At 36.3% G+C, this 27,776-nt stretch overlaps 1 protein-coding gene across 3 annotated transcripts in view; it reads right to left on the bottom strand.

Annotated features, from left to right (window-relative positions):
* slc6a5 (solute carrier family 6 member 5) overlaps positions 1-23,538 on the bottom strand; it is a 28,266-nt gene extending 4,728 nt beyond the window's left edge. Inside the window, exons 1-15 of one of the 3 annotated variants that reach the window (XM_044142135.1) lie at positions 23,368-23,538; positions 22,064-22,498; positions 20,675-20,840; positions 20,237-20,368; positions 19,929-20,102; positions 18,325-18,475; positions 16,797-16,929; positions 15,202-15,336; positions 14,995-15,098; positions 14,394-14,518; positions 13,943-14,055; positions 9,355-9,486; positions 8,473-8,572; positions 5,871-5,971; positions 3,092-3,259 (exon numbers count right to left, since the gene is read on the bottom strand). In XM_044142135.1, coding sequence (XP_043998070.1) covers positions 3,092-3,259; positions 5,871-5,971; positions 8,473-8,572; positions 9,355-9,486; positions 13,943-14,055; positions 14,394-14,518; positions 14,995-15,098; positions 15,202-15,336; positions 16,797-16,929; positions 18,325-18,475; positions 19,929-20,102; positions 20,237-20,368; positions 20,675-20,840; positions 22,064-22,498; positions 23,368-23,370 — 2,172 coding nt within the window. In that variant the 5' untranslated portion in view covers positions 23,371-23,538. Of the gene's footprint in view, positions 1-3,091; positions 3,260-5,870; positions 5,972-8,472; positions 8,573-9,354; positions 9,487-13,942; positions 14,056-14,393; positions 14,519-14,994; positions 15,099-15,201; positions 15,337-16,796; positions 16,930-18,324; positions 18,476-19,928; positions 20,103-20,236; positions 20,369-20,674; positions 20,841-22,063; positions 22,568-22,608; positions 22,683-23,367 lie in introns of those variants that run through there. The other 2 variants (XM_044142145.1, XM_044142126.1) reach the window with 2 other exon arrangements.
* Positions 23,539-27,776: the final 4,238 nt, after the last annotated feature.

The following is a 27,776-nucleotide window of genomic DNA, read 5'->3' as shown; positions in this document are numbered from 1 at the left end:
AACGCTGGAATAAAATGGCTTCATCACCTCCTCCTTGTGTAGATCAGTTCTCCAGAGCCACAATGACCTAATTATTCTATTCAGATGTGGTGCAGCAGAGGCACATCTAAAAGTTGCGGGACACCGGCCCTTGAAGACTGGAGTTTTGCTATACCGTCATCCTCCCACCACTTCCTGTCGTCTTCTTTGTCGTTTCAGACAGTAGTAACATCTAGTTGACCACATGACTCGTGCGAAGCGAAAAAATATGTTCCCATTGCAGCTCTGCGATATCAACTAATAAACGGGAGATTTTGCTCAATTTTTGTTTTAGCAAATTTATTTTCATAATTCCAATTTAGTAATTCTATGGCAAATGGAAACACATTTAGTGATGATATACTGTATTGTGCAATCCTATTACATATGGTGCCTTTCACAATTATTAATACCACTTGAACATGTCTCATCTATTTTACGGGATTTTATGTGACAGACTAAAACAAAGTAGGACATAACTGTCAAGAGGAAGAAAAATGAGAAATTTTCTGATTTTCTAAGTATTCTTTGTACTTGTCTCAGACCTCTGACTCAATAGAAGCACCACTTTCTAAAATTACTTTTGCAAATCTTGTTGAGAAGGTCTCTACAAGCTTTGCACATCTAAAAGTGGAAATTTTGCTATTTTTCTTCACAAAATAGCTCAGGCTCACTCAGTGGGAACAGTCTTTTAAAATAAACTTCAAGGACACAGACTCTCACATGGACACAGGTCTGATTTGACCAGACTCTACAGAAACAGGAATATGCTTTTGTCCAAGCCACTCCATTGTAGGTCTGACTTTATGTCTGCAACAGAGAAATTTGTTCTCTCTCTCACAGAGGACTAAAGAAATTTCATAACTCTTGTTCTTGCAGCCCTGGTTTGGGATTTCCTGTAGCTTATTCTTGACACATTATCTAGGTTTAACCTTTATCCTTTTCTCCTGGTACATTTGCAGCTGGTGGGACTTATGTGGACATCAACAGAGTTCTGCTTTTAAGTTCTTGTGAAGAATGAAATGTTTGGTTAGAAGGAAATTTGTGATGGCCACCTCAAGTAAAATAAAAAAACTTATCTGTTCTTTGAGAGTATATATTTGCCGTTAGCCTCTTGGAGCCAATGGAAGCTGTATTTCTACCCTAGAATTAACACTTATCCAGCCTCTTACAGATTTTACTTCATTATTTCCACGTTTTGCACAATCCATCCCCATATCAACTGTTATCATCTTTTAAGACTTTGCAAAAGGAAGTATCCCCTTAACATAAAGATTTATGGTCAGGCTGGTGTCTTTAGTTCAAAACCTTTGGTCTGATCTGAACAGATTAACATCATTCAAATGGCTACAAACTCAGAGAGCTTCTTATAACAAAGGCAGCTTTCTTTTTGCCATAAAGTACAGATTTCTGGGGTTCTCAACTTTAGTTGAGGATTCCTCCAGAATTGTTCATTTCTCTGGTTAGTCAAGTCTTGATAGGTTTGGGATGCCTTTTTCTTTATTTTGGGATGATAGATTGTATGAGGTGGGCAGAGTGTCCAAACATTTTACTCAAGAAAGAGTAGCAGTAAAAAAGTTACAAAAAAAAAAAAAGTTGGAAAAAGAGTACAAATGTATTTGGTAAAAAGTCTACTCAAGTACTGAGTAGCTGATGAAATTATCAATCATTTAACATTTAAATATTACATCATCAGAGGACCAAAATATAAAGTTAAGTGGAAATTTTGGTATTTTAAATTGAAAATTCATGGAAGTAAAAAAAAATAACAAAATCAGGTAGAAGAAAAAAATTTTCTTTCAATAAAAACAAAAAAACAAAACACGAAACCTTAACAAAAACTGCAGGTGTGACTCTGCAGGTGTCTGGTGAATTTTTGGTTAAAACATGTTTACTTTTCATTCAGTGAAGTTAGAAATTTAGAAAAAGTTAGAAAGGTAGAAAAGTTACAAAATTTTCCTCAAGCAAGAGTATTAAACACTGCGTAGTAGAAATACCACTCAAGTAAATGTAACTGAGTAAATGTGGCTAATTACTACCCAACTCTGCAGATTGTTATATTTTATGTAAATTATCCATGCTTTGAACTTCTCCATAACTGCCCCCCTGATATGTCTGCTGAGTTTGTCTTCATATTATTTGTTATACATTATTGTCATCCAACAAACTTCCAGTCTTTACAGAACGTCTGAAAATAAATCACACACAGGTGGACTGCAGGTCTACCACATAAAGATGCAAAAAAGTTCAAAAGGATCAATGAATTGCATATGCAGCAATAAAAAGTGAAATTCTCAGTGGCATGTAACCATAACAAATTGGTTCACAACTCAGCTGAATTTTTGTGCAGATTCTGAAGATTCTAGCTATAGTTTGTTTCTTTGGGTGTTTTTTCCAATGTTCAAGTCATTTATTACACCTTTTCAAACAGAATTAGATGTGTCACACTGATGAGTCTAAGATGGCAAAAATAGGTAGAATGTAGAAAGGTGGAAAACAAGACAATCTAATATTTGGTTTTGGATTAAGCAGAAGGTTGTTGGAGACACAAAAGTGCAGGAATAATTTGAGACTGATGGCTAATAGTAGAATGCCAGCTTTGTTGTAAAACAGCGACTGAAGTCTAAAATCGGTTGGTTGGAGGAATGTATAGCGCGTAATACGACAATCAAGAGAGAAAATGTAAGAAGGACTTAATTAATTATCTTTAGATCAGATGAGCGCTTGCATTCATGGTTATTTTCCCAGATAACAAAAGTAATCTTGACGAAAAATCTGTAATTGATGCTTCTGTCAGCGATACTGAGAAAACAAAGCTGTTTGGACAAAAAGCCGCAATCATCATCATCATCCATTAATCAAAGTGTTTAAAAGAGACTCGGAAGACTCCCAGAAATATGAACGAATTAATCCTCAGCCTGCAGCTCGCCTCTCCATGCTAATGAGGGAAGGATGAGACTATTGATTTCCCAGTGTGTATATGTGTGTGTGTGTGTGTGTGTGTGTGTGTGTGTGTGTGCATGTGTCAAAAACAATAGACAATATCCTGCCTCAGTTTCATCTTAATTATTACCTCCACTATGGTGCCAGGGGCCAGGTACATCTTAATGCCAAACATGATGGGGATCCAGATAACCGAGCAAATAACCATGAGCCAGCCCAGAACCATGGACCAGGTGGGGTAGGTGTAGTCCTCGTACGTCATCACTTTCCACTGGTACAGACTCAGCCCCAGGATGCCCTGCGCAAATAATGAACCTCTGGTTAAATTCAACAACTTGTTGGTTGTGTAAAAATGTATGAACCGCCTGCATGTTATTGTTTATATCCGGAAATTTTGCGCATGCGCTCAACGCTGGAGGGCAAAAAAAACGATTTTTTTTTTTTTTTTTACAATGCCATTCATTGCCGCGCTGCCGCGGTAGAACCATTAACTAAATGAAACCTGGAGATGTATGTATGATTAATTTAATGCAGCGCGCCACAGCAAATGGCAAAAAAACGCAGAGAAACCGTTAAAGAACAACTCAAACACACTTTTTCTACGTCGGTGCTACACGTAGACTCGTTGCCATAGCAACTGACAACAAAGCCACCAAATGTATCAAGATTCAACACCAAAAACAGCCAAACATTTTCCACACAAAGAACAGCTCATTCAGCCCGTTACAATTGGATGTTTTCAGGCTTGATGCTTATTTTGCGATTATTAATAAGTAATCGTTGTGGTAAATATCGCTGTTGTTAGCTAATCCAACACAGCTGTGGTTGATTAAACACCTGATCTACTGGTGTTTCTGTCAGCGTTCTCACGTCTACACCGTAAGGTTGTCAAAGTCAAGCTAGCATAACTGAACTACTTCTCTCCCTATTTTTTTTCTTAATTAAACTTTTTACTGACCTCGTTATCTAATTGTCAAAGTGTAGCAAAGCAGTGTGTCCCTTTTTCCTTTATATATCAGGCGTGCATTTAAGATTTAGTTATATTGACAACTTAACAGTTAAAACCAATGCTAGCCATCGTTAGCCAGCAGCCGCCAGCCAGCCTCCAGATGGGGGCGGGGTCTTGCTTGTGTGACGTCACGCTGCAAGGGCGCAATAAATATTCAAATATTCAATCATGCTAAACAGATCTTATTTGCTAAGGTTTTATTCAAATAATTGCAGGATTTTTTGAGTCTTTTATTTTGGAGTTGAACATTTTCTGGATGATATTTAACTTTCCTTCGAATAGAAATCCCTTCATGTTCATAAAAAAGTCAGATCATGTTGAGAAATGTCAAAGAAAAAAAATTCCAAGCATGGCAGCAAATCTACAAAGAAATAGCTGCGAAAAAAAAATCAAGCTGTTGCAACAGCCCAGTGAAAGAACAGACCTCAACTTGATTGAAATGTAGTGTTGAAGCCTTGAAAGAACTAAATTAATATCTTCAAACCTCAGTGAACTGAGCCAACAGAGTTAAAAAAAAAAAAAAGAAAGAAAGAAAGAGTTGATCAAAATTCTTACTTAGCGACCTGAAAGGTCAAAGCAAAGCTCGGTTCAAGTTGCAGCAGCTGAAGTTGGTTTTACAGGGTATTGAATTTTGCAGTGGACTTATTTTGGCCTTTTTAGTTTTTAAAAAATGATCATGATTTAAGGAGTTGTTTTTTGCCCACATATTTTTTTTAACTACCAAATTTATGGTTGGTGTCAAGGCTGTTATGGCAAATAAAAGACTATTTCTTGCAAAATGAGCCAGGATTTTAGCACAAGAAATGATTTTCAATTGTGTAACCTTACCTTTGGAATCTATAATATGATCTAAGCAACTAGGTTATTGAAAAATGGATCTGAATCTTTAACTCCTTAATAGAGAAGTTGGCATGCAGGAATGTGTTCACTTCCATGCTTTAGTGTTGCTGACATTTCTTAAAATCCATGCAGTTTTTTCACATGGCTTAAACTTTTTACTACACATGAATCCAATTCAAAACATGCAACTAAAAGCACAACAAATTAAGCTCATTCACATTTTCGATGCATATGTTTTAAATTAATTTTTTTATGTTAACATTGGATGAAAAATTAATTAATAAATCACAAAATGTTCAACACCAATGAGTAATTTCTTGCAAGTTTCTTCTCCTGGGGGTAAAAACTGTTTCCTCTGCTCCATTTGTTTTGAACAAAAAGATTGAAGACAACAAAAAAATATTTATATTTCATGTAATCAGTGTGTGAAAGGAAAATACACACCAGTCTAGCTTAAAATATAAAAAAAATAATAGAGATGAAAGACAGAAATGGATCAGTTACAGAAAATGAATCAGCCCTCCAATGAGAGCAGCAGGAAACATGCAGCTCCATTAGTCAGCATCACCTTTGCAGTGTTTTTTATTATGTTTATGTAAATTAAACATATTTATGCAGGCCAAGGTCCTGCTCAGACATATTAGTAAAATCTGTGCAAGGAAATTTACATCTTCAGCTGGACAGCTCAGAGAAACGGAGGCAGATTTCAGAGAAAGTATGCATATTTTATACAGTTCAAGCAATTTTCCACCTAGTTCACGATGTTTAAGTAGAACTAAATTGTAAACTGAGGTATGGTATGGTTAGGTAGTTACAGAAATGAACATTTGAAGTGTTGGCTCGGCAGGAAAAGTAAGGAGGAAACCATTTTGAGCTTCAGTGTTTGAGGAGTAATTTTTTATCTGTTACAGAATGGAAATGATTAAATTTTTAAGGTGACAGATACAATGGGTTGAACTGAAAATACAAATGTCCACTAGTGGCTTTGTGTGTGTGTGTGTGTGTGGGCGTGTGTGTGTGTGTGTGTGTGGGAAAATGAGATGATCAAAAACAAACATACTGTCAGGATGGTTGGAGTCACAAAGGCCCAGCACACTCTCCAAAATCGGTTTGGCTGGAAACCAATCATCATTTCGATGTCCTCGCAAAACCTCTGCAGACCTGTGGAGGAGAGAAAAAAACGGAAAGAGAGATAAAATCAAAGATGAGAAATGATGGGAAGATGGAAAGTGGAAACACAGACAGTGACCTGGGTTTGATAAGGTCCCTACAAAAGGAGATCAGCAAATTTTGTGTGTGTGTGTGTGTGGGGGGGTGCGCGTGTAAAAGGAGTGTCAGATTCCTGGAGAAACTGTGAGGGAGCAGATGGCTTCATCCCATCGTCTTTATTGACGGATAACTGTGAGTGACATGAAGAGGCAGAGTCACACAATCATTTCAATATGTCACCTGTGCTGATGCTCCGACAAACCGAGCCAAGCCTCTCGCTTGGTAACAGCCACCTGACACACACCTGAGTCCAGGGCACGTCGGCGGTTCAGACTTGGACATTACAACAGAGACCCCTGGTGGCCGCCAGAGGAATATCAGGAGACCAGCATGAAGGACAATGGGGCAAATCCCAATTTCCTCTGGAAGGCCAGCAGTAATCACAAAAGTCTCCCAGATGTAATTGGTGTCCCTGCTGAGGTGTTGGACTGTGCGTGTGTTCATGATGCCTCAGGCTGGACTAAAAGCAAATAATAGGCCCAAACACTGTAACACCACATGTGAGTGTGAGGCGTTCGCGTCTACTGGCACCACTGGTAAAGATGTGTAAAAACACCAAAAACAGAGTCATGTTGTTTTCTTGAACACTGAAGACTTTTTGTTTTTTATTCAACCTTGAGAACATTTATTCTGCGGTAAAATAACCGATGTCACAAATATTTGTGTCGCCAATAATCCCCTTAAAAGTACAGAGAAAGTAACTTTTATTTTTTAAAAATTATTATTTTTTTACATAATTTCTTGGTGTTATGAGACAGATCGTTTGTGAAAATATTTAACTCTTTTACCTCTTCCCTGAGCTATTATTCAAGAAATGCACAGCTTGACAGAAAGCAACCAATCAGAGCCAGGAGGCGGGTCTTAGTAACGTCAATCACTAAGTCAATCTTAGTGACGATTGGTTGTTTCTAGTTTGCTCTGGAGAAGACAGAGGAGCTACATTTTTTCAGATTATTTGTCTGATGACAGTCACACCATGGTGAGAGTTTCAACAAAAATGTAAAGAAACTTTTTTATATAAAAGCTACATTCTGCTGCTTTAAATTAAACTTGACTATAAGTTTCCAGAAGGACTGCACTTCATCCAAGATGATGGAATTGAGTTCATAACAATCATCACGAATTAATTATGTCCTAATCAGCTGATTGGAGGTGTTGATAAAAATAAAAAATAAAATAACTTTTCTGTTTTACCATAACTAACAAAAACATTAACACCTTTCAGCCCAAAACTCCCCAGGTTACTTTTGGGTGAAACAAAGTATGATAAATATATAGAAAATAAATTCATGCTGACTGTTCTGCATGTGATTCCAAAGTCCATGGAGGCCATGGTATTACGAAATCTTTAAATACCTAAAGCCAAATCAATATAAAAATGACTCAGCAACACAAAAAGCTGTAGGATAACCTAAAAAAAGAGCATAAGAGAGAAGCCAAAACTTCAGCTTCAACTTTTGAATGTTACAGGAAAACTCTAAATGTCAACCAGTAATAACAATAACCGGAGCCTTATATGTCTCGTAAAATGAAATGCAAATGTACTAATGTACTTTACCATAGCAACAAAAGTCCATTGTATTATTGCAGAAAAATGAATACAGCTAAAAATGCAACTCTACTACATTGAGGTTTCTCAGCTTGTCTGTTTTGGATAGCAATTTTTAAACATAATAATTAACTGTGAACATCATAAATCAACCACAAGAAACAGTAGCGGTTGGTGCTGAGTATTCATTACAAATGTACGCAAAATTTTGTCGATATTTTGAAAATATAATTTAGCAATCGCTGTGTTTCCACGCTTGTTCACACAATAACTCATTAAAAACCATGCAGCACAATCATTCTCCTACCACTTCCTGTCGTCTTCTTTGTCTTTTCTGCCAGTGGTAACATCCGGTTGTTGATCACACATGACTCATGACGTGAAAAAAGTGTTTCTTTTGCAGTTTTGTAAAATATTGAAAAAAAAATTTATTAAAAAAATTGTGACATTTTTTGGAAGTGGTGTGTTTCCAATAAGCAAATTTATTTCTGCGATTCCAATTCTTGCAATTACATGGTGAAAGGAAATGCAGCTAGAGATTAAATTTTTTTTTTTTTTTTTTTTTTTTTTTTTTTGAACAAACAAAATGTTTTTTTCTAATTTTACAGCTGCTAATGAAAATACTTAAACACACACAGAGGATGTATAACTAAGAAAAAGACCTGTACTGCGGTTTTGTTTTACACTAAAGCAAAAACAAGATGCATTCAAATTCACAATCTTTCATTCTACCAACACCAGTAACTCTGGAGCCTCCTGCTGAACTCTGACCTTTCAGAGTGGTTCCTTGGAGTGCAAAACCAAGAGCAGTAAGTAAAGGTCATGTTGCAGGTCATTTACTCACCATAGAGGTAGGAAATCCCAACCAGCTCAAAGATGGCAAGGATAACCAAAGAATAGGAGGCTGCAAATGTGTCCACCAGCTGCAGCATGTACATCCCGTTCTTTAAAAATGCACGGACAATAAAACAAAATCTATATTAGTAAGACAGTTGAGCCATTAATAAACATTTAAAACAAATCTCTTTTAAATCTTGCTTTTTATTGTCCTTTCAGGTCGGTAAACACACTGCAAAAACACAAAACTAATTTATGTCAAATTCCTCGTGGAATTGTTTTAGTGCTCTTGAAATAATACAAACCTAACTTACAAGTTCTTTTATTTTCACTTTATTTCATATAACATTACATAGAGGATCTTTAATGACAAATACCACAATACTTAAATTTAAAATAAAGGATAACCACAGATATTGACAATATTGGTTTTGAGTTCTACAAAGTAGAATAAATAAAAAACAAAAGTTAAATAAATATATACATAAATGCGTAAAATTCCCTAATATGGATTAAAAAGTAATTCACTTTAAGGTGGGAATTAATTTATTGCTTCAAATGAAATAATAATAATTTACTAAAACCAAGTTTCTGTGGAAGTTACTGTTATATTATTTCATTTGAATTAAGATACTTACTCTAAAAAGTAAGTAAAAACTTATTGGTAAGTTTTTGTGTTTTTACAGTGGGTGTCAAAAGTAGGAACCTTTGTGAAATAATTGTTTACTTAAAACAATTTCCTATAATTTGCTGAAAAGCTACTTGTATGTTAGTTTTGTCTAACTTCAGGTGAACTAAGAAACTTACACTGAAACCTAGACCAAAATTACGTGGTAAGTTTTTGTGTTTTTGCAGTGTAACCTTTCATAAGTAGAAACTATTGTCATACCTCTGTTATCATGGGAAAGCCCAGGATGAAGAAGCAGAGGCAGCAGACCAGGGTGAAGACCGGTTTATGTTTCCTCAAGTATTTGGGGTACTCGTCTGACACGGATGTCACGATGGTTTCGATGGTGGCAAACTGGAAACAGTTGGAGGAAGAGGAGAGTAATGGAATGAGGAAGAAGAGCAGCTCATCAGAAATCTTCCCTGATCGTCTCTTTCTTCTGCAGAATCACCGGCCTGCAGCCAGCAAGTTTAACTAATTTAAATTGCGAACAGCTGCAGCTGTTAAGATTTCAGCATCTAGTGTTGTGAAGCATTTGTCTTCATTTAGCCAATAAACTCTTTTTAAAGTAATTCAATTTACTTCCAAAACAGTTAAAAAGAACATTTATATAACTCTGAGAAGGAGAAGAAAACAAAAGCAAAAAACCCAAAGACTTTCGATTATAGGGAAGAGACCCGACATGTAGGAGTCAGCCTGGAGAAAAGCAAATATGACATAATGGTGAAAGCGCCTCTGAGCCCAGAGGAGTGCAGCGGATGAATACATAAACAGGGAAATTTAAAGAGGCTGGTGTGGTGAGGACATATGCATGAGAAGACAGCGAAAACGCACCGACGCAGAGCTGGATCTGCCACTTCCCCGTTCCTCTCCATCCTCCTGAGCTCCCAAAACTAATTTCCTGTCAACATCCCAAGCCTATTACTGCTGAGCTGCTTCCTACAACAAAGCCTGTAGCCTTCTCCTCTGAGCTGCCACTGCCAAGGCAAAATAACATCATCATTTTCTGTTTCCTTTGACTTGTGTCCTAATGTGCCACTGTGCCCTCTGCTCCTCTGTTCGGCTCAGGAGCATCACAGTGCACTTAAAGGGGCTGGTGCTTTACGGGGACGTGTTTGCTCAGGATCATACTCAGAAATGCTCTGAACATTAAAAATAAAAATGAAAAACAACGTGACAGAGACTGAAGTTTTTATTTAACGAAGCAGATCCAGAAAATCAGCAAAGTAACTCGCATTTTAGTCAAACAAACAGAATAAAAAGCAGCTTATATCCAAGAGCTGTTGTTGAATTATTCTAACACCTTATCATTCATTCATTCATTCATTCATTCATTCATTTACCTATTTATTTAGTAAGTATTTTAACTTACTAACTTGTTTATTTATGATTTATTTATTTACTTATTTATTTTTCTTAACATCCCAGTTGTTTCTGTGTTTTTTACCATATTTTTTTTAGATTTGAGATATATTTTATTCATTTATCGAGAGTTGCTATTTTTTAAGTTTTGTTGTGGTTTCTTTGGTGCACAACCACTTTCTGATTCTGATTCTGATTCTGACACAAACGCACGTCTGAAACCAGATACACATTCTGTATGAAAAGATACAAAGCCTTTCTGTTCTTACTGTCTGATATTATTCTGTTTTAGTTTTGTTAGTATTACCAAAATGTTTTTTATTCATATTTGTAAACTTAAATGTAACCAGTGGATACATTGTAAGGCTGCATCTTCCATAAACACTGTTGATTAAAACCTCTATTGGGACACATCAAGGTTCAATCCTTGGGTTCCTCTTATTTAATATCTACATGCTCCTGCTAGTTTACCAGTTGCCATGGATACATAGATGATACACAGCTCTGCAATATCACCAGCTGACTGAACCTATTCAAGCACTGAACAAATCAGTGTGTTGATGTGCCATAACTTTCGTTACCCGAACAGAAACAAAAAAAAAGTAAATATTTTTGGACCCAAAGAGTCAGCACACAGTTTCTGTTATCACAGCTAGAAACTAGAGATCAGGTCTGAAATCTGGGAGAAGTGACAGACTCAGACATGAACATTCAGAAACACAAAAAGACAGTAACAAACTTGGTCTTCCATAACTGGATGATTGTTTCCAGGACTAAATGTCCTAGCAAGATCTAGAAAAAGCCACCAATGCGTTTATCGTAGTTGCAATATGTGTAATTTAAATTACTGTTTTAAAACCTCTCAGGTCTTCTGGTTCTGGTCGGCATCCCCAGTACCAGAACCAAACATTCAGCTTCTATGCACCACAAATCTGGAACAAACTTCCAGAAAACTGCAAAACTGCTGAAACATTTAAATCAAGACTAAAAACCATTTGTTTAGAGCTGCCTTAACTTTTTTATTAATTCTCATTCTTCTACCACAGTAATATGATGATCATTGTCTCACTGTTTCCCCTTTTGTTATGTTTTTGTCTCGTAAAATACCTTAAACTGCCTGAAATGTACCAACAAGCTAAACTTGACTTGATTTTTGTGGCATCATCAAAAAATCTAAAACAATCAGCCAAAGTGCAAGTCTGGTTCATCCTGGGTGAAATCAATTAAAGCTGAACGCCTCACGTTTATCTTTTCAAATAATTACAATAAAGACGATGATTTCTGCATTTGAGATGAACGACTTTTGTTTTTATTTTCTTCTTTTGTTTTCATGAATGATCAAAAAAATAAAGAGCATAAAGTTGATGTTTACTAATGAACATAAATGATTTTTTAATGGCGAGATGTACTTTAATGTTTCTTTTAAAAACTTTTAGATCTGATTAGTTTGACTCTTTCTAATCACAGACAGACAGCCTTTGTTCAGCTTCCTGGAGAGTCTGAACTCTTGAGCAGACAGCCGCAGCGGGAAGCGTACATGGGTAATTATGTTAATTGGGTCAATGCCTGCAGTGTTTACACATCACTGGATGTTACCTGCAAAGTTGAAGGTTTATTCTGGAGCAAACAGACTCATGTGACTGACAGAAATGTTGATTACTTAGAGATTAGTTCAAACTCAAACAATAAAAAAGACAATTCATTTACTTTTTCTCTAACTTCTGTTACATTTAATGCATTTTTTCAGATTGATCAATTTTCTGGAAATCAAAAGTTGAAGGAATCATCATAATATTAGTTTTGAATTTTTTTTAAATACAGTGTTTTATTATATGAACATTAAAAAAAACATTGAAAAGAAAAGATGCAAAAGCTTAAAGAAGAAATTGAATTTCAATAGACTTGAGGAGTTTTAAAAATTCTTTCTGTTACGGTGGGGTTTTTTATATATAGGTTACAATTTTCAATGTATAAACTTCTAAATTTAAACTTGAATAAAAAATTCTATCTTTTGCTGTTGTTGTTTTTTTAGAAAAAATAATAATCTGTTTTGATCCATCATCCAACGTTTCACATATTAAAAACTCACTAGCACTATAAAGGGAGGTATAATAATCAGAAGGTTATATTTAGTGCTAAGTAGAAGTGAAAAAATCTTAAATGTATTTTATACCCCACGGCTAAAATAGTCATGGATTTTTACTTAACTATGTTTACTTTTGATCCTAAATTTAAAGTCCAATCTTTATCACTAAACTAAAATATCATCTTACAAATTATTTCTACATCTTATTTTTAATATGTTTCTATTACGTAAAAAATGACTTCTTTAAGAAGCTTCTAGAGGGAGAAAAACATACGGATACCATCAAAAATTAAACATTTTATGGTTTTTACTGCCTTTATTACTGTCTTTGGGACTAACTTCATAAAGTGTCGTTTTTCACAGTAAGACTGCATGAAAAAAAATATCAATTTTACTGAAATATATAAATTTAGTGACTGTTGGTGCAAAACCAATTTTAACAAGCAGGTTTAAAAAAGATTTTAGAGATCATCTGTAATTTATAAACCCTGTTGGAAGCATTTATTTTAAAACATTGACATTGATTCTTTTGTATTATTATTTTTTAAATGGAGTTGTAAAGAGCAGTTCCTGAAATTCCTACATTTTTGCATCTTTTTTCGCACAACTTTAGATGACATTGTTGATATTAGTCTTAGCTTTAAAGTTTGTTTGTTGTAGAGCGGCGGAGTCCAAAGTGTGGCGCAGGGGCCATTTGTGGCCTTTGGAGTGACTTTGTGTGGCCACCAACTGCAGTTCAAGAATAATACAAACTTTAATTGGGGTTAGATTATTACCGACATAATTTTCTTACAATAGAACATGTCAAGTACAACACAAAGTATTTATCTTTTTATAACCAAACTTTTGTAATTAGCAGAACTACGTTCATGTCAACTTTTACTGACAAGTCAACTTTTCTGTGCCTGGATCAGTTTTTGTTTAATTTATTAAACTTGGCTAAATATAACAAGTGCTTGGAAAGAAAGTGATGCAAATCTTTCTCTTATAAACAGAATTAATAAGATTTAGAAAAATAAATAAATTTCTTCTAATACAGAAAATCTGCAAAATTATTTTATCTCCAATGAATAATGTGCCTTTCCTACAAAAAAAAACACAATTAAACAACTTTAAATAGTTGATTTTATCTTAGTATGTTATTTTTTACTTATTTTGTCCTCATTTGGCCCATGTGACAAAACTTTTGGACACCCTTGCTGAAAAGTTTTCACTATAAATTACATGATGTAATCAAAAACACGACTTTTTCACACAAATTTACATTTTTCACTTTTTTTCATTTTATTCTGATTACATATAAACTGTAAGAGTGCACTATATAAAATATTACATAGTAAGGTGGAAAAAAGCAGCAGTTACCATGGTATCCAGCCCAAGAGTCAGGAGCATGAGGAAGAAGATAATTGCCCAGAAAGGAGACAGAGGGAGTCTGGTCAGAGCTTCAGGATACACCACAAAGGCTATGCCTGGACCTGAAATTAAAGCATAAAAAAAACATAAATATGCATGTTTTTCACACAAAATGGACACAGATGATGAAACAGTAGAGAAAAGTAAGAACACATTCTCAAAGTTCACCAAACCTTAAGTTCTAACGAACATTTAACACTGGAACTGGAAGACATTTTAAATATCCAAAACAAATAAACAAAACAACAGAATCGATAAATAAAATCAAGCACCAGACTGAAGATTTTTTATCATCCAGTTTTTTGTAGAAAGAGAAACTATAAATGATACAAATGGAAATTATTTACAATGCGATTAATTGATCTATTATTGCTAATTGGAACAGGCTTCGCTGTCTTACCTTCATCTGCCACTTTCTCTATTGGCACCTTTAGTTCTTGAGCCATGAAACCAATAACAGAGAAGATGACAAATCCAGCAAAAATGCTGGTTGCACTGTTGGTGCACGTCACTATGATGGTGTCCCTGCAAAAACAAAAACAAGAACAAAGGAGGGAGGCCAGATGCAGCATAAGCTAAAAAAACAACAACAACAAAAAAAAAACATATGTTGTACTAGTACAAATATATTTATGTTCCAAATACACGCTGGTGCATGATATAGGTACAACAGTGCCCTCTGGTGACACAAAGAAAAACTGCGTGTGTATCTAAAATATGGTAGTACAAAAGATGAACACTAGATGGCGCACAATTTTAGAAAAAAGAAACATTTTTGTTGCTTTTTCTTCTTCTGAAGGCCATCTAGTTCTGTTTATCATTTATAATCAGTAACATGTAATAAATAGGAATAGTATAAATGAAAGAAGCAGTGCGCTGCGGTGGCTAAAAGTGATGTTTATTGGGACATTTCTACCACACAGACAGATACAGCATCATGCATCTGAGGTGTCAGGGTTAATAGGTCTGACAGACGCATAGTTTACCTTTTAAGTGTTTACCTGTAGCAGTTATTGTGGAACTTATTGTAGGAGGAGAGCGTAATGAGGCCTCCCCAGGCAGCCGACAAAGAGAAGAAGATCTGAGTAGCTGCGTCTTTCCACACCTGAGGAGCAGGAGAGGAGTTAAACGAAGGCGAATTACTGGTGAAAACCGATTTAATTTTGTTTATGTTTGGAAATTGCAATAAAGAAAGAAGCTTTATGTACCTTTGCATCGTTGAGTTTTTCCCATTTTGGCGTGATAAAGTACAGGATGCCGTCGGCGGCACCGGGGAGCGTCACTCCTCTGATCAGCAGGATGACCAGCACCACGTAAGGAAATGTGGCTGTGAAATAAACCACCTGGCCACAGGGAAGAGAAGGAAACATGTGGGGAAAGTAATAAAATGAAAGAAATACAGGGAATAGAAAAACTGTTCAAAATCAAATCAAATTTTATTTGTACAGCAGATTTCAGTAACAAGGCAGTTCAAACTGCTTTACATCATAAAATCAAGAAGAGAAACATTTCCAAAGTGCTCTCATTACACATTAAAATGTTGATTAATGTTTCATTTATTATTAATCAAAAGCAAATATGAACAGGTGAGGTTTTAGTCTAAATGTAGGAATTCAGTGTTTCAGAGGTTTTATCATTTTACAGACGTTTGTTGTAGATTTGTGGATTTTGGTTGATATTTAACAACATTTTGATGTTTTTAAATATTCTGTCTCATATTTCTGCACAAAAAGGACATTTAACATTGACTAAATAAAAATTAGAAAAGAAATTTAGGGTTTTTTTGTTTGTTTGTTTTTTTTGGACCAGTTTGAACTTAGTTTACATTTGCAGTGGCATTGTTTCAAAAAACTTCAAACAATAAATGCACTTATTTCTATTGGAGGTTTGCATAAGATTTTACAATTAAATTTTGAATTTTGATGGTTGGACAAAAATGAAGGTTCAAGTTGCTCAATATTTTTTTTCTGATTACAACGTTTAAACCGGATTAATTAAAGTAGTTAATTATCTTTTTTATATAGAACATAATATCAGCAGGAACAAGGAATGGAAAAGACACATATTTTTGTACCTCAATAATCTTAACAACATCCAAAAGGAATAAAAAGGATACTTCCACACAAAAAATAAAATCTCTTATTTCTATATTTTGAGTTTCGCTGTTTGATTTCTGTTTGATTTCACCAAATATCAAAGTAGTGCCCATCTGGATTGTTATATCTCCACTGTCTAGTCAAATTTCACCAGAATCATTATGTGACTCCTATAAAATCAGATTTCCTCATGGATACTGTCACCAACATCCTGTCAGCCGGGAGATTCGATTCACCGCAGCAGATTTAACATGTGAGGTTGTTGCTTTTCTCCTTTATAAATCTAATTAAGGATGCTTTTTGTTATGAGTTTTGTGTCATTATTAGGACGTCATTTTAATTTTTAAATTGCCTGATTTACAGTGTAGATTTCGCCCGGATCTAGTGTCAATTTTGTTTGTGTTGTACTGAAGCGTTTCAACCACTAGAGGGCAACATAACACAATCATTCTATCGTCACATCCTGACGAGACTACGGTGTTTGTGCTTGTATAAAAAGTCAATGTAGACTAATTTATAGAGAGTTATACATTTTGAACAGCTAAGATAAGACATTTACAGCATTTTTGTAAATAAATGCCCTTAAATCACCAAAACGGGAGAGAGATCATGTTGAATAGTTTCCTAGTTTAGCTGTCCTCAGCTGTTACAGAGTAAACTGTAAAATCTAAACCAAAAATGAAAGTGTTTGTTGTGTGTGCTTTTACTTTGCCTGATGACTTGATCCCTTTGGCTAACGAGGCGTAGACGATGAGCCAGGCCAGGAAGAGGCAGCCTGCCAGAGGCCAGCGGATGTCTCCTGGATATTCAATCCCTTTGGAAATATGCAACACATTGTACCTGCAGGAGTAAGGCCATGCGTTAAACTCAACTTCAACACTACTAAACAATGTAGATACATTACATTAAAACGTCTATTATATGTTATATAATAATTAAAGGAAGCCACAGACTGACTTCCATCAAGCTTCTCATAAATCGGTTCAATCCAATAATCTGAAAACAATCAAATGTTGATTTTCTTAACTAAAATGTGATTGATATGCTTATTGTGTTTAAAAGGACTGCTGAAGTCCGTACACCTTAAACCGTTTTGGAAGTTAAAACCAAATGTTTCAGTGTATTTTTGGTAGCATGTCGCTAACTGAACGAAAAAGACACTTTTCTTTTTATTGGTTGTTTGCTTTTACATTTACAATTCTGAAAAATTTTACTTTTTATTCTGCTGCAGAATAAAAAGTTCAGGGCTTTTTATTGTGATACAGTGCAACAAATTGTCTTCAATAATGACCAAATTTCCAGTGTGTGTAGTCAGATGTTTGTTAGAGAACATTCCACAACAAATAGATCAGATGAGAAATGAGTCAGTCCAAATCTTTTCCTGACAGACATTCTCCAATAGACTTAAATACACCAAAACGTCTGCAAAGCATTGAAATATGTGACACATTCTGTATTTTTTGTCAGCCTAAATTATTTGAAACCACGTAAAATTTTACTTCCACTTTCATCATCTGTAACTTGAAATCTGAATAAAATGTCTTGATGTGTCTGGTTGTTGTAACAGGCAAAATGTGAAACTTTTCAACGAGTATAAACGATTTTAGAACTCTGTAAATTTACACTGATTGGCAGCGTATCTAAATATTGTACTCAAGTAAGAGTAGCAATATTTTAACATATTTTTACTCAAGAAAAAGTCCAAGAAATGACTCAACTAAAAGTAAAAAAGCATTTGGTGAAAAGTCTGCTCAAGTACTGAGGAACTGAACAAATTATCAGTCATTTAAAATTAAAAAATTGCATGATCTGTTTCTGGGGAATTTTTGGTTAAAACGTGTTTATGTTTTTCCTTTAGCGGGTAGAAAATCCAGAAACTTTACTCAGGTACAAGTAGAGATACTTCATAACAAAATTACTAGAGTAAAAATACTCCTAAAAGAATTTAAAATGTAACTGGGTAAATAGTTACTACTGTGCGTCTTAGACTGAAATAAAGATTAGTTTGTGGCACAGAAAACAGATTCAAATGACATTTTCTGCTTATTTAGTTTTAAATTTGACAGGATTTCTGTGTCAAAATGATTAAAAACAACAATATAAGAGTGAAAATCTTATAATTTAACCCTGTATTTAGTGCTCTTCCTTTCTGAAAAGGTTAGGAATGAACAGACAACAGAACTCAGACAAACTTTGCAGAGAAAGTGGAACCGTTTTATTAGAAAACAGACTCACTTGAAGTATTCCTCACTGGGGCTGACGTAGGTCTTGTTGCCGTCCACCGTCATGTTAAGCAGCTTTGTCAGGTTTCCCACGGTGTTGGCGGACAGACAGAAAGTGGAGTTCTTGATGGAAACTAAGTTTTTGTCCCGCAGGATGCAGGAGTCTGTTCCAATCAGAAATCAACACATTTGAACTGGCAGAGATGTGCACACAGGGCTGGAGTTTGCTTCGTTTTCACGCAGTGTAAAATGTTAATGAACAGATAGATGGGTGTGATTTGCAGGGAAAGAAGTTTTTCTGCAACATGGAGTCAATGTTGTGAAGCACTGAAAGTTGGAAAAAAAGTTTTGATTTATATGTTGATCCACTTTGAGAACCTTAATGCTTCCACTTCCCAACTTTTATGCTAAAACTTTGGGTTTTTGCTATATGAGATCACCATTTATGACAGCTTTTATATACAAATGGTGATGTGTATTCAAGACAAAGTTTCATTTTAGCCTTTAAAATAAATAAAAAAATATCCCAACCAAAAGAGTGATATGTAACAAGATTTTAAAGCACCGTGAAAATGTGTAAGAATAATTTTTTTTATATGAATTTTGAAGTTATGTGATGAACAAGTTATACAGCAAAAAAAATAACAGTAATAATTTGGTTTATTTAGCCTTCCATAAAGAAAGGAAAATTGTCATATTTTGAATGCCAAAGTTCCAAACTAAATATTTAATTCACCAGCTAAATACTAAAAACTTAATTCAGTTTACAAATTAAATATACAGCTTGTTAATTAAATATTTAGTCTGGAGCTCTGATATTAATAAACATTTGAATTAAATGTTGAAAATATGACGTTTTTTCACTACATTCCAAATAATCCAAATTACTGCTGTTAATCTTTTACTGTGTAAATTTAAAAAGTTGTGTGCACCGAGAAAACATTGGACAAACTGTATTTAATTCATAAATAAATCGATTTTTTTGACAAAGAACCTGTTAAACAGATGTTGTATATTTATTTCGCCAGCAGAGGTCAGTGTCGGGCTCACTGCAGCACTGCAGCAGCCCAGTCCGTACAGTAAATTTGTCAAGCAAGCAATTTTAGTGCTGAATTCACAGAATCGCTGAGGGAAAATATTACAGAAAATATAACCAATTTTCACGATTATTCGACGCAAAACGTTGCTAAACGACTCAATGTTTAATTCTTGGACTTTTCTGTAAAGCAAAACGCAGTTTTATGAATAGTTTCTATAAGAATCGCGATGCTGCAGACTGCTACAGCTGTGCACTGCATTTTTAAACCATTGAAACTTATAATTACTGTAGGATTTAAACCAGATTTCGTTGAATTTTTCAACTCCGAATAATTTGGTGTGTTACACGGAGGCCTCCTGTACATGTCCTCATCAGCCGACATCATTAGAGACGCACCAGACATGAGCGAGCAGCTCTTAATTTGTCACTCACTGCAGAGATCGCAGGTCAGGATTCATTATACTGCAGGACACCTCGGCTGAGGGAGTCATGACGCATTGCGCATTGTGGGGAGAGAACGAGAGGCAGAGGGGGGCTTTTGGTGAATGTGTGTGAGTGTGTGAAGGTGTGTGTCTTACCTAACAGCAGCATGTCTTTGTCCTTACATTCCAGCGTGTTCCACTCATTCCTACAGTTAGCCCATGGCAGTGAGCCCTTCAACGAAGCGAACAGGTAGTACAGTGTCCAGCACATTATAATGTTATAGTATATGGCTATCAAGACAGATATTATCAACATGGCAATCCCGCAACCTAAAATAAATAAATGAGACGAAATATATGCATTACTCTTTAGAAAATTTGAGAAATAGTTATTATTGTTTTATTTTTCTGATTTATTATTATTATTTTTCATTATTTGCTTTTTATTAGTGGCGCCAGTTTACCTTGGAGAGCGGGAATGCATTTCCAAACTGACACGGGGCCCTGGCTGGCAAACTGGCCCAGAGACACTTCCAGCAAAAAGATTGGGATCCCGGCGATGCCCAGCATGGTCAGATAGGGAATCAAAAAAGCACCTGGGGAGAAAATTACACAAATTAGAGGATAAAACCTTCAGCAGGGAGAAAAATCTGCCTCTAAAATTAAAATCAAGCAAATATTTTTGACTGTATTTAATGTGAATAGAAGTTGGTATTTATTTTTTTCAATTTTACAGTAATTTTCCAACGTTGTGTTTTAAGGCCTTGAAGCACATTTATTCAATTTTATTTTTACAAAGAAATATAAATCTTATCATTTTTTTCGGTTTTTATTTAATGCATGACATAAACCTCAACATAAGCTTTTAAAATCATGATTTCTTTCTGTTTTTGAGCTCTTACCGCCACCATTTTGGAAGGCAAGATAAGGGAACCTCCACACATTTCCCAGTCCCACCGCGTAGCCAACCATGGACAGAATAAAATCCAGTTTATTGGACCAGTTTCCTCTGGCCTTATTCTCATCTCCCCCCTCATCATCATCATCATCATCATCAACACAATCCGCCTGAGAGGAGAAATAAATATTAGATCATTCTCTAAATGAAAGGGAAAATAAACTAGATTAAACCAAAATCAAAATAACCAGTCGAGTCAAATTATTCATAAAATATATTTACAAACAACAAGAACTGACCAAAGTGTGCAACTTGGAGAAACTGGTAGAAAATACATCGATTTAGACAATATATGAACCAGACAAAAGTTATTTTGTTTAAAATGTATTTTAGCTTCTTAAATATTTTTGATAAAATACATGTTCTCGTTTTAAATGGGCACAAAAATATGTTGTGTATGTCCTGTAAAAAGTGTTTATGTGTTATTACGAATATTTGATGATGGGAAATTTCAAATTCATTTTCTATTTTCAGCTGTATTTATTTACAAACATCTTTCTGCCACTAAAGCACAAATTTTCGGTGCAGAGATTATAAAAAATGTCCGACACCACGCAAAATCAAAAATAATGAAACAAAATCTAAATAACCTCAATGTAAATAAAATCTAGTGTGAGCGCGAGAGAGGGATGTCCCCTCGCGACAGGTTGTGATCCGCAGTCTCGTGCTCAGCGCAGCCTGTCTGGCGGGAAACACCTGGGCTGTACCAAGTGAGTCTGCTGGGATCCGGGATCACCGGCAAATACCGCGAGAGTTGGAAGTTAAATCCTGCAGTCCAACCCGCGTCTGGGGCTTTAACCGCGAGCAAAATCGATTATAACGCCTTCACCGAAACAAATATGAATTAATAAAGAGGAGACGGTTCTTGAAAATGTCGCCGAAGAACAGAAGAGACATCAACCTCTGCTTGACATGTTTCTTTTTTGCTGACATAAGCGAGATTTAAAGTTTCGCATGCGTTAATTAGAGGCACAAGGAGAGAATAATTAAAAAGAAAAATCGGCGCATGCAAGATTACAGAATTTACACATAAATTACATTTACATCTAAATGGTAAATTCAAGAGTTTGGTTTGGTAACTCGAAGTAAATTAAATTTGACTGAAACACAGAAATAAAAACCCCTTTAACTGACTAATCCTTACAAAAACAGCGAATTATAAAATATGAATCTCATAATCAAGACAATCAAGAAGCAGCACGAAGCTCCGCAAACTCTGAATGTTTGTTCTTGCCAGGGGCTTTTGCGCCCTTCAAGTCCATTCATCTTTGCGCTTCGTTTTAATCAGAAACATCCGCAGCGCACCAGGAAACGCCTCATTTAGCAGACTTACCCCCGCTAAAGTCCCCGGCTGAACAGACGTGTTCCCATCTGTTCCCAGTATGATGGTGGTTTGGCTCATAGTCGTCCAGTTGCCCGGGGTGTTGTTTTGCTCCGCCGTGGCCCGGAGCGGGTCTCCGGCTGAATCCTTCCTGAAGGCCGAGTTGATGGCCACTGATCCGGGGACAGGAGGCGCCGGCGCGCTTTTAAACGTCCCATACTCCTTATTGGAGTCCGGATCTCCCGGTTTATTCTCCGGGGGACAAAAAGTTTTGCTCTCGTTGCACGGAGGCGGCGGCTGAGGCGCCGGGTGGTGGTGAGGGGCGTGTGGTTGGCATGGCACCGTGTTGTCCGGTTTGTTTGCTGTAAATCCCGCCGCTCCTTCCTGCTGCTGCATTGGGATGTAGCCGGCCGGCTGCTTGGCCATGTCTCTCTGCTCAGACAGATCCTGGAACATAAAAGTGACAAATCAGCGACAGGAACGGCGATGCTACGGTAGAAAGCATGAAGCCTTGAATCTGCTGCTGCTGCAGCAGCTCATCTCTGCAGCTACAAAACCTCTTTTTTTTCCACAGCAGTCGTTTAATTTCAGTATATTTCACTTTCAGGAGGTGCGTTTCTGCAGCCTATGAATGCACAGTATTTGTGTGTGCGCGTTGAAGGGGGAGGGGGGCGCTTTGCCTTGCTTCTCCACTTCTCGCCTTCTGCAAGATTCTTTAATTTTACGCCCCATTTCCCCCTCATGTCATTCAGCCACACATCCACTGATTTTTATGGCCAATAGACAAGCTGCTGCGGGTCTCTGGGAGGCTCCGCTCTCCCCGCAGGCATAGGAGATCCCTGGCGTTACAGGGCTTGAGCTGGACCCGGGGCGGCGGAATTAAAAAATGGCTCCCTGGAATTTCAGGGGGCGGGAAGCTACCGGAAAATCCTCCAAATGGAAAAAAAAAATGTTGATTGACTAATGCTTTGTTGCGTTCATGATTAGTGAAGACGGTAACTAACTTCTTTTAGCAAAGTTTCCCTCAGTATAAAAAGGGGAAAAAAAGCATAAATCATTTTTTCTTAAATCACCCGATTTCTTTTCTTGTAACCCTTTAAAGCATCTGGAAGACAGAAAACAGCCTTACTGGAGCGATGACTGAAAAATAATGAGAAAAAGTTTTCTGCGTTTCAGCACCACGGACAGCGCAACTGCTTCGGCGTCGGAAAACTCCTGTAGAAACCCGCAAAATTTACACAAAATATTCATAAAAAACCTCAATCTTGATTCAACTTTACGTGCAAAAGCAAACGGAGGAGTTTCTATCCACTTACCATTTTGTGCAGAGCTCTGGGTTCAGGATGAAAACAGCTGTAAAAAAGAGAGAGAGAGAGAGGAAGAGAGGACTGGAAGCCGAAGTGGTTATTGCCGCGCAAAGCAGGAAGTGCAAAGCTTTTCTACGGCTCCGTGGGAAAGCTTGGAGCAGTTTGCGTCAGTGCAGAGCAAGGTGCCCTTCGCGTGACATTTTCTTGATAATAGGAGTTTGATAAATCATTAGGCTTGGATTCGGGTTTTTTAAAGGGGACTAGCAGAGCCAAAGCGACGGGGGGCGCGTTTGTGCGTGCGTGAATTGTATGTGTTCTGCTTACGCAAGTTGCATGCGTGAGCGCTGCACGGACATCGCTGAGGCTGATTAATACACTCGTGACTACGGATGTGCAGCTTCCACGCGTGCATTGACACATCCCACATGATCACAGGGAACCCGACTGGGATGAAAAATATCGGTTCATGCTGGAGTTTTAAATCTATGATGAGGTATAATCCCGATTAAGGCCTTTTGCAGTAACAAAGTTAGTTTTTTTAATGCCTTCCGCACCAAATGGGAATGGATATAATCAAAAAGAGAAAAGAATTAAGGAAGAAAAAGTTTAAACTTTTGGTTTTAAGTATCTAATTCGGGGGGAAATCAAGGGTTAAGATGAGCTAAAAATGACCTGAACTATAAATAGTTTTTCTGTTTTTTCCCCCAGCTAATCGGTTTTACGCACAGCGCGCCTGAGGCGAGATGCGTCATCAATAGAAGCACTGATCAAGTTTAACAAAGAAAAAAAGAAAAAAAAGCGGGGCAAAGTCTATACAGAGCTACTCATTTGTTAAAGTCTTGCGCAGGAAGAAGCTTGTTTTATGAACTCACACGCGTCAGGAGGACCCGGAGCCAACCACTGGAGCCTCCACTGGAAGCAGTGACAGCTGATTCCAAAACACTGCATTGCGCATACCATTGTCCTGCTCTTTCTGTTACTGGAGGATGCAGAGGGAAAAAAAGTCAGGAGCAGGAGGCTGGTTGTAATGTCTTTATGTCTCCTTTGTCTTATCACTTACAAAGAAATCATGAGGCCTAATCTTCCCTTCCAGTCATGAGAACAGCAGGTCGCCATAAAGTGAAACTGCAGACACTAAAGGAAAATGAACTCCGTAAAACTAACTCGTTATATTGAGACACAAAGCTAAATTATTTATTTTCAGCTCCGATCAGTCATCTCGGGTCAAACTGCTCAGACGTTTCTGTTTAATTTGTTCTAATTGTCTTTGGGTCAGATCACATTTCATCCTTCCCTACAGACAATCATATTTCCTACATTTTCGTACAATACTCCATGAACAGATCATGGAAACCTGCTTTATATTCTCAGTTGTCAGAGTAGATGTGACACGTCAATGTTTCGAGCTCCAATTTGACGCAGTTGCCATGACGCAGAGAGCTGTCTACACCCAGATGGCTCCATTTCGTACACGAAACAGTTTGGTACGAAATAACTACACTGGGGAAAAAGATAATGCAGCTCCAACTTTAAAAAGAAATGTGATAATTGATCACAATTATCACATTTTATTCACGGCTTCAATATTGTTCAAGTTAATTTATTAAGTTGTAAAGATAAACAAATAAAAATAATTTAATTGCTTGAGACTGATAAAAACATCTCTTTGTTTTTAGTGTGCAAATAAAAAGGTACAATAAGACGAGTCCAAATGGTTAAACCAATCAGATGAGGCAGTTGCCCAGGGCGGCAATAAAAACGGGGAGGGGAGTTTCTAGAAAATATAGATAATCTTATTTTTATTCTTAAGTTTACAAGTACTCCACTGAAAAAAGAAAAGAGCTCCAATTTTTATTTTATTTTATTTTTAAAGGCAATTTGCTCATTTCAATTTGTTTAACATGACAACTTAATACATTTTAAATATTTGTATTTTCTTGGATAAATTAATTTGATAACATAACTTTTTAAAAAGTTGGATCACCTTGTTTTCGTTTTTCAGTGATGTATGAATCTGAAGTAAGTTTCTCTGGTGAATCCTGGGAAAAGATCTGATAATTGCTCTCATGTTAATTGTTTGGGGTGTCAAAGGAGGGGCTTTCCACAACACCATCCTGCAAGAATCACCCATCAAACCAACAATTCCTGGTCAATTTGCCTCAGTCTTGCTCCAGAATTTTACCTTCTTGTCTTTATCCCATTTCTGTCAACAAACCTCGTGCAGCATTTGTTTAAATTATGATGTATTTGTTTGTTTTTCCAATGCAATTTCAAATATTTTAATATTTCACAAATAATTTCATATTATTTTCTGAAAATGTTTATCAGTTTTGATTGAAATATGAGGGAATGTGGCCCTTGATCCAACTATAATACATCTAAGCGACTTGGAAACAGTGAGCTGTTAAATGACCAAACTGCAAAAGTATGAAATGAGGAAAGAAAATAGAGCATCAATTAGAAGTCTTTAATATAATAAAATCATAATAAGCAATAATTACAACCATTATGTTCCAATTAGACTCTATATTACTGTCAGATATTTCAGCAGTAAGTTGGCCATTTGGAGTCACTGATTTTATATACAGAAGTATATAAATTTGTGAAGTGGTGCTGAGGAACTTTACTCAAGAAAAAGTAAAAAGTTACTGTCCAAGAAATGACTCAAGAAAGGGCTAAAAATTATTAAGTGGCTAAAGGATTCAGAAATTTTACTCCAGTAAGAGTAGAGTACTTCATAAAAAAAAATCACTCAAATAAAAGTAAAAAGTAAAAATACTCCGAAAAATTTATTTTCCCAAAAAATGTTACTCAATCAAATGTAATTGAGTAAATGTAACGAGTTGCTACCAGAGGTGGGAAGAGTAGCTAAAAATTACAGTTGTGTAAGAGCAGTACTTCTACATAATTTTACTCAAGTAAGAGTAGTAGTCTAAGAAATTACTCAGGTAAGAGTAAAGTATTTGGTAAAAAGTCTACTCAAGTACTGAGTAACTGATCAAATTATCAACCATTTAATATTTAAAAATTACATCATCAGACGGATCAAAATGTAATGTTAAGAGGAAATTTTGGTATTTTATGGACAAAAATGACAATAATTTATTTAAGAAACAATAAAAAAACAAAAATCAGGTAAAATAAAATGTTTCCAAATCATTTTCTTTCCATAACACAATCAGTAGGTGTTCATCTGTATCTGGTGAATTTTTTAGTAAAACTTTTCTCCCGTTTTTTCATTGAGTGGATAGAAAATCCAGAAATGCTACTGTAGTAAGAGTACCGATACTTCAAATTACTCAAGTAAAAGTAAAAAGAACAGAGAAGTAAAAATACTCCTAAAAAGTTACTCAAATAATGTAACTGAGTAAATGTAACTAGTTACTACCAGCCTCTGCCTGTTTTCCCCATGCGGGGCAGCTGCGGGTTGCGGGGCTGATTCCCTCCCCTCCATTCAGCGCAGAGACTCTGGCTCTTCTTCATTTGCACGCTGCGCTCCTTCCGCTTGTAAATCTCCCTCCGCTCCAGATAAGAAGCAGAACCGGCTGTATTAGCCGCCGCCAGGACTTTAATTACATTGTCAACAGAGAATAATTGTAATTGATTTCTGCTCTTCGAGCTCAAGGACTGACGCACACGCAATCAGCGCTTATATGATCCCCAGAAACAGTTCAGATGTTTCATTCATCACTCCTGCAGAGAGTGGTTTGCACATTTCGGCTCCTAAAAATGCGCATAAATGTAATTTAAATGCATTAAGTTGCTGGTTTGTTCAGCTTTTGTGGACTAATGGGTGTATTGAAGCTATCGTTTGTGAATCTTACATTGACAGAGTATAGAAGTTGATTGAGTAGGCATCATGGAGGAGGAACTGTGTGTGTGTGTGGTGGGGGTTCCCGTGTCCCCTTGCGCCTGTTTATTAGTGAGATGGCGCAGTTTAATTGATCAGGTTCGCTGTCGCCTGGGAGATAAGAGGCTGCAATCATTGCCAGCGCATGGGAGACGGTGATTCAGCGGAGGGAGTCAACCAGAGCATCATCATCATCATCATCATCATCATCATCATCATCATCATCATCATCATCATCATCATCAGAACATTCCCAGTTTCCGGTTTATATTCCAACTTGTTCGATTTTGCAGTCGTGAAACTTGAAATCATATGTTTTGCCTGATTTCAAAACAGGCAAAACCATTTTCTGATGGACGGTTTCCAATATGAATCACGTCAAAACCAAAGATCTATTTTCACTTTTAAAAAAATAATATTCTTATTTATTCATTTAAGAAATTATCAACTTAAATCAAGCTCCCACATCTTGGTGAAAAGTTGTCTTCTTTCAAGTGACCCAAGATATTTGCACTAAAAACTAGACTAAAATATTTGGTAAGATTTTGTTTTTGCTTTTAAGCTGCAT

Source organism: Gambusia affinis, linkage group LG02 (assembly GCF_019740435.1).
Source record: "Gambusia affinis linkage group LG02, SWU_Gaff_1.0, whole genome shotgun sequence".
In the NCBI taxonomy this organism is placed as follows: Eukaryota; Metazoa; Chordata; class Actinopteri; order Cyprinodontiformes; family Poeciliidae; genus Gambusia; species Gambusia affinis.
The sequence above is the reverse complement of the archived record's forward strand: the minus strand, read 5'-3'. Positions and strand labels throughout refer to the sequence as shown.